General features: G+C 40.9%; 1 protein-coding gene and 1 pseudogene across 1 annotated transcript; one reads left to right on the top strand and one right to left on the bottom strand.

Moving 5' to 3' along the window:
- Positions 1–243: 243 nt before the first annotated feature.
- Positions 244–421, bottom strand: LOC139266522 (U2 spliceosomal RNA; annotated as a pseudogene).
- Positions 422–1346: 925 nt separating this feature from the next.
- Positions 1347–2185, top strand: LOC139265381 (RING finger protein 228). Its single transcript, XM_070882357.1, has one exon. The coding sequence runs from the start codon at positions 1347–1349 to the stop codon at positions 2130–2132; it is 786 nt and encodes a 261-aa protein (XP_070738458.1). The 3' UTR covers positions 2133–2185.
- Positions 2186–7766: the final 5581 nt, after the last annotated feature.

Raw genomic sequence — 7766 nt, forward strand, 5'->3', positions numbered from 1 at the left:
CACCGCCAACCAAGCTACATCTTGGTGCTTGTGTGAAAGCTTTGGCGATGAGACGTTCTGCCAAACGAGTTCGACAGTCTGCTCGGGGAACCACCCGACAGAGTCCACCCTCTCCTTCTTTTGTAGGGCGTCCAGGACCTGTTTTATGGCTTTTTTTTTTTGGTGTTCATTCTTGTCAGATCAACTCCAGCGCCAAAATCACTTTGCGCTACTACATTTGATCTTAGCCAAAAGGCCGTGAGGGGAAGCTGCACCGTTCCTGGAAACACTGCAATACCAGGTCGATGCGTGGAGTGGACGGAGCAAGCCCCTGTTCCATCTCCCTGTTCCAAAAAACAATTTAATATTTGGTCCCCAGATAGGGGATATTAAACTGATAAGAACAGATACTACACTTGATCTTAGCCAAAAGGCCTGTTTTATGGCTGTTCTATCAGTCGGCACATTTAGCTGGCTTATGATGGTAAAAATGGTGTCAGCTTTTGGGTATTACAGCTTAGTCAGTCCACGTTTAACTAATTGCGAGTACTGGGGATACCCATTGTGTCAAAATCGACCAGTATCCATTCCGCTATGATAAATATATCCCTTTATATTTTCAATGTCAGAATGTTACCTGAGATATACGATTAATAATAAGCTACCTGAGATATACGATTAATAATAAGCGAATATTCATGTATTGAAGTTTCGCAGTATATTATTATTGCCAATTAAGGACAGATTATGAAATGAAATTATTTAGATCAGTATTCACTTCTTCACTCAGGCCCAGCGCTACCACCACCACCAGCCTCAGCCTCAGCAGCAGCAGCAGCAGCACACAATGCATTTGAATTGAAAACCGAATTAACTATTTTTATAAAGGACTTACATATTTATTTACAAAATCCGCTTCCTGCGCTCCCTCCCCTATTTGTATTTGTGTTTCCAGTCCCCTTCCCATCCCGCGCCCGGGACGAAACAAGCATGAATTCAGTGTCCTTGAACAACATCGAAAGCAGAAATAACAAAGAAAGGTGAAGAGGATTTTTTTTTTCCATTTCCTTCCTTTTGCGACCGGCCTTAGCCTGAACGGTTCAGAAATCTCGCATTGGAGCCGCCAGATTACATCATCGCTGCTCCGTCTTCACGTCAAAGCCGAGTGGCTGGTTTTATTATTAAAAGGGACAGATCAAAATGCAGGGCTGTGCGAGCTGGGTTGTTATATCTTAACAGCAGGGAGAGGGAGAGAGAGAAAAGAGGGAGGAAATAATGGTGATGTGAGTGATTTGGTGCTTTATTTAAGAAAGCATTTTTTTTATTGTTTCCCCCTTTTCCTCCCTCCCCCGTTATTTTAAGATGTCATGGCAGAGGCGGAGGCAAGTCTACCGGCACCGGATGCAACGGTCCCTTATGAAGAATACGAGTGCAAAATCTGCTACAATTACTTCGATCTGGATCGCAGGGCTCCCAAGATCTTGGAGTGTTTGCACACGTTTTGCGAGGAGTGTCTGACCACCCTGCACGTCAGGGAGGACCGGCCATGGCGAATCGCCTGCCCCATCTGCCGGCACAGGACAGCCGTGCCCGACTACAGGATACACAACCTGCCCAATAACACCAAGATCACCGAGGTTTTCCCCCTGTACGTGGAGGCCGATCCTTTGCCCCAGGATGTGCTGCCTCCGACGCCCCAACAGCAGAGCTTCAATCAGCAGCCTCACGCCCAGCGCTACCACCACCACCACCAGCCTCAGCAGCAGCAACAGCAGCCCCGGTCCAACACAGCCCCGCCGCCCGAGCTCGCCACCCCTTCGGCGGCCGCCGCCAGCCGCCAGCCCTCGGGACCCTCGGCGCCTTACGAGAGCTGCCAGAACTGCAAGCGGGCCGCCCTGACCGCCGGCTGCGTCTGCGTGGTCTTCTCCTTCCTCTCCATGGTCGTGCTGCTCTTCACCGGCCTGATTTTCGTCAATCACTACAACAGCTCGCCCTCGCCCGTCGGCCCCATCTGCCTGTCGGTGGCCAGCATCTTAGCCTTGTTCTCAGTGGTCGTCACGTGGGTGATCTGCTGGCTCAAATACCGCCCCGAGAGCAATGGGCAAGGCACTAGCAGGGCACCTGCCTCCTCTTCAGCTAGGAGAAATGCTTAGCAAAACTCGATGGGGGGATGAAATGCGGATTGTTTTATCACAACATGACCAATTGGGCAACAAAAACACTGACCTTTTCGTGTATGTGCTTTCATCCAATACTGCTGCATGTCGAGACGAAAGAAAACGACCCAGTGCCCGAATTCCTTCACTCAACACCTTGCCCTTTACGTCAAACCTAAAGTATTTAGAATGACTGATGTTTAGCTTGTGGGTGCAATAACCAGTTACGATATGTAGATGTGTATCCCAATGGCTGTCTATGCTTGTACTAATAACGGATATTGCGTGCATTGTATTGTGTTGAAATGTACACGTTCGAATTGTACCATAAGTGAAATATGCATCATTAGATTTTGATGATGAATATAATATATGTACAGTTTAAAAAAAACTGGTAGACGCGGTTGTTTAAAGTTACTAAATTGTGGGCTTTGGTTTCCTGAATTGTGAGTCACAAGGACATTAGGGAGTCTTGGCGAGATAAAAGGTTTCGTTATGGGATTAGGTTGCTAACAATACAGCCGACCGCTGATATCCCTTGTAGACAATGGCTGTTTTTCTGGACGGACTGCAGACTAATCAATACTAATGGTTGTCACGAAGGCCCTTTTAAATCTGAAAAATATTTTATAAATAGATGTACTGTAGTTCAATCGAATCGAATCAAATAGTGACTTGAAAAATCTGATAAGTGGTTACACAAAACATCAAAGACCATATATGCCATTGATTCAGACAAGAGCATTCACATCAGAATACATCAATTTATGTGTATTAGTCACCAGTAAGTTTTATTTGGAATTATGGTAATGTTAATAATACGTAAATATAACATCATATATACATCTTTGGGTAACCACAGTTCTCACGAGACGGGCAATAAATGTGTAAGAAATTAGCCCACAGGAGCCTTAAAATGTAAGACAATAAAATGTGAATTGATAACATTATGGAAGTATTGAAGATAAAATGGAAGCTGGAGCACATGTTCGCAATGGCCTTAAAGCACCCACGTGGATTTAAATTAAAGGATAAGATTTCAAAACAAGCACGGCAAAACGTGAGCCATAAATTACTTTTGAGTCCCTGACAAATCTACTAAAATAATCTCTCTCCTAAGTTGAAGTTACCAAATAAAGGTTTCTGTCTGAATTTCTGAAACAATTACATCTTAGTAATTACATTTTCATTTTAAAGTTGAGCTCATTTTTCTTATTGGCCATTGACTCGGGTGGACGAACATTTGTACCTTTTTAAATTTGTAGATTGAACCAAAATGGAAAAAGAACGCTGAAGTTGGAATGCAAGTGTGAGTTGATGCTAATGAAGAAATATTCTTTAAACTGATGCATCTTTCTTCGAAATTTGTACAAATTAAAAACTTACTCTGGAGGCAAACACGTGCCTAAATGTACACATGCCTGCGATTGGCCGACCTGCGGACGACTGTGACGAAAGGAAGCCAATCAGGCTGGTGGGAGCTGCACCGTGTAAATGTTTTCACAAACAGTCTCTGAACTGTGGCCTTTCAAGTGATTATTTTATAAGTATTGTATAATTATAGGACGTTTGTGATAATCTATAAGGAACGACCCATTCTGGGAATTATGGTCAAACCAATGGACTTTCTATTTCTCGGCTAAAGATTGGTTCCCCCGAATGGCTCGCAGTTCATCCAGATTCCATACAGTAGATGAAGTATATAGACAAGCGGTATTGTCGGTTGGATTCCCGGTTAGCGTTGAGTTAGCTGATTTTAACTAGTTCAATAATAAGGCCTACAATTGGCCTTTACATCCCTGGGTTTGGGAGGGAACATTGAGCTATTGGTCCTGTTTTTGATTGCTATCTACTCGGCCTCGTGCTTAAATAATGTAAGTGTGTGTGTGTGTATGAGAGAGAGAGAAAAAGGGCAGGATTGGGCTTGGTTATGATGTCCCCGTGGTTGAATGGTCTCCCCAAAAAATACGAATGGCTATTTTGACCAGGTACCGAAGGGACCCTAGTACTCATAAAAACATGCCATAACAAAGAATCAATGCCTTCGCGGGAGGAAAGATACATTAGTGAGAAGTTTCTAGCTATATTTCCTACCAGTTCCTGAGATTTTCTAAATCACTGTAGTCATGAAATTATGCCCTGCTGTGGGATACTCGTATATGAATGCTGAACGCTGAAACTTTTTACGCAGGGAGTGGTTAGGATTTGGAATTCACTACCTGAAAGGGTAATGGAGGCAGACTCAATCGTGGCTTTCAAAAGGGACTTGGATAAGCACCTGGAGGGAAAAGAATTGCAGGGCTACGCCGAAAGGGTGGGGGAATGAGACTAGCTGACGTGCTCTTACAGAGAGCCAGCATGGGCTCGACGGGCCGAATGGCTTTCCTTCTGTGCTGTAACCATTCTATGATTCTACGATTCTATGAACGCATTGGTTTGAAATTCATCTCTGCTATTTTAGCGGACAAATAAAACAGTTTAAAATAAATGGATTGTCTCTCCCCTAAAGTAGTGGAAAGAGCAATTTCCCAAGAGCGCGTTAAGCGTTTGTAGGCTAGTATCCCAATATTTAATTTCAAGGCCAGGGTTTTTTGAAGTCTTAAGAAAATATGCCTTATGGAGAACTGAGATAACGAAATTCAAAAGTTAGCTGGTGAACACTATATTTTGTTTCTAAGATGTTATAACTTGGTCTTTGTATGTTATTTCCATTACCGTTAAATAAATGTTGTGACATCAACGGAAACGCCTTTATTTAACTACTGTTATTGCACTAGATAGATGTAAGTGATATTGATGCAAAACGTTATTCTCAGTGTATTATATTTCTGCCGCTCTTGTGTTACCAGCCTTCGAAATAACAGTATCATATCTTCATTACGAATGTAAATTATACCAATAAAGTTAAAGTGATAGGTGTGATTGTTAGATATCAGCCAAACCCATATTCCAGATATATGGTGAATAAAGGGCTTGAGAGGTTTATAATGGAGCTGTATACTATTACAGGCGCGGTTTTAGAAACATAGAAACATAGAAAATAGGTGCAGGAGTAGGCCATTCGGCCCTTCTAGCCTGCACCGCCATTCAATGAATTCATGGTTGAACATGCAACTTCAGCACCCCAGTTTTTCGCAGTACGTTGGTGGAATTCAACAAGTTAAAGGGTTTAGAATTGTTTATTTAAAGATACAGACGGTGAGAGGTGGAGCGAACCGGTTGGGGTTTTGTAAGGAAAAATGAAGGATTTCGTTCAGAATACTGCGGAGATTCACTCGTGCATTTGTATTTTGACACGAGCACAATGAGCTCTTTCTATTTTGTAAATGGGTCAAGAGTTTTTGCATGGGGCTGTATTGGTAACTGTTTTTCAGTATGATAACTGTTTTTCAATCTAAGTATAGAAATGGGTGTTACTAAAAGACAACACTTGGTATCAAATGAGTATAAATTGCACATACTAGATATTTTCAATTTCTAAATACAAATGTCAAACTTGTGCAAGGTATTAGAAACAACATAAAATTCAACTCTCCGGATTGAATCTAGGCTGGCCCAGATGGCTTTTTAAAAACGTTTTTCTCTCTCTTCCGATCGTGTAAGGTTTTCTTTGATTTTACTATCCTTTCAGTTAGCCGAAATAACTGGAAATTGCAGGAAGTAGCAAGGTGAACGGAAAATATGTACTGCTTGGGTATTTTCAACTGCACTCGTACTCTTACTGGAATATTAACATTTAAAGTTAGAATTAAGGATGACAAGTAATTATGTCAATTGTTTATCGGGGAGGGGGATATAGATTTTTGTGTAAAGCGAATACCAGGTTAATACATTCAAATAATTCCGTTACATCCTATTAGCAGTTTTAAAGCGGCTACAGTTGGGATGTCCGTTATTGCTCAAATGCCAGCGTGGAATCAGTTTTGATCCAGAAAATGCAGGAAAGTAAACAATTGCATTCAACCTATTTATTTATTGTAACTTTTTTTATCCATGGTTGCTAAATTAAAACAATGCACAAAAATAACACAATTCAAACATATTACAAATAATGATACAAAAGACCACTTTAAAAATATAACATTCCTACCAAATGTTCTTTTACATATGATATCGTTCATAACAAAAGTCCTATGATCTATACTTTTTAACTAAGGGAAGATTTCTACTACAAAGGACAATTCAATTAAAAGTTGGAGAATTGTATATTTTAATGAGGAAGTTTACAGATTAGTATAGGACTCAGCGAAAGGTATGGGATTCCTAGTGGAGTTAAGAATATTTAGCGTTTCAAGTCGACAATAAATTCAGCAGAATTAATACACACATCTAAGACATCAATATTACTTACAAAAATAGTAAATCGTTGTTACTGTCTCAAGTAATACAGTAGTATGCTTTTATAGTGAAATCGTTTTAGAGAGGGCAACATAGAATTTTTATCTGTCAGCGCTGGCTGATTAATACTGAATAGATTGTCTGAAACTTAGAAAGCAATCGGTTCAAAGTAAGTTACAGCAAACAATCTGCCAAATTTGAAATTGTTATTGTTGTATTCACAGTTCTTACCAAGGAGTGATTTAACAATTATTTCTAAACAATAATTTACCTTCTGTTTCTGAAAATTGTCAGCCTCAATTTCCATTCTGAAACCGACAGCCTAATCAACCTAAAATATTACAAACCCAAGATTGTTTCCTGTAACTAAACTGGAATTAAGACGTTTAGAAAGTGTATTTCATAGTCAATTGGTGTAGACACATAAGTTTATAAGTTATATAGTACTACGAAGGGGACCTCTGTGCTAATTTTCCTGAATCTGATATTTATTTGGAGCACTAAATATTCTGAACTCTACTAAAACTTTTACTTGGTTTCAACTCAGCAGAGATTTTGGTACCGGAACAAAGCAAACACTGATGCACATTTAATTCAGATTCCAGGTGATCTGACTTCCGGAGTTTACACTATTAAATTCAGCCCCACAGAGCCATGGATCCATGAATGAGTAGGTCCATGATTCTACCACTGCAACGAGAGCTGGATTTAGTAATGTCAATCATAGAAACATAGAAACATAGAAAATAGATGCAGGAGTAGGCCATTTAGTCCTTCGAGCCTGCACCGACATTCAATAAGATCATGGCTGATCATTCACCTCGGTACCCCTTTCCTGCTTTCTCTCCATACCCCTTAATTCCTTTAGCGGTAAGGGCCATATAAAACTCTCTCTTGAATATATCCAACGAACTGGCATTAACAACTCTCTGCGGTAGAGAATTCCACAGGTTAACAACTCTCTGAGTGAAGAAGTTTCTCCTCATCTCGGTCCTAAGTAACTTATGCTTTATCCTTAGACTGTGACCCCTGGTTCTGGACTTCCCCAACATCGGGAACATTCTTCCTACATCTAACCGTCCAGTCTTGTCAGAATTTTATATGTTTCTATGAGATCCCCTCTCATTCTTCTAAACTCCAGTGAATAAAGGCCCAGTTGATCCAGTCTTTCCTCATATGTCAGTCCTGCCAACCCGGGAATCAGTCTGGTGAACCTTCGCTGCACTCCCTCAATAGCAAGAATGCCCTTCCTCCGATGAGGAGACCAAAACTGAACACAATATTCCAGGTAAG

Source organism: Pristiophorus japonicus, chromosome 6 (genome assembly GCF_044704955.1).
Source record: "Pristiophorus japonicus isolate sPriJap1 chromosome 6, sPriJap1.hap1, whole genome shotgun sequence".
Classification (NCBI taxonomy): Eukaryota; Metazoa; Chordata; class Chondrichthyes; family Pristiophoridae; genus Pristiophorus; species Pristiophorus japonicus.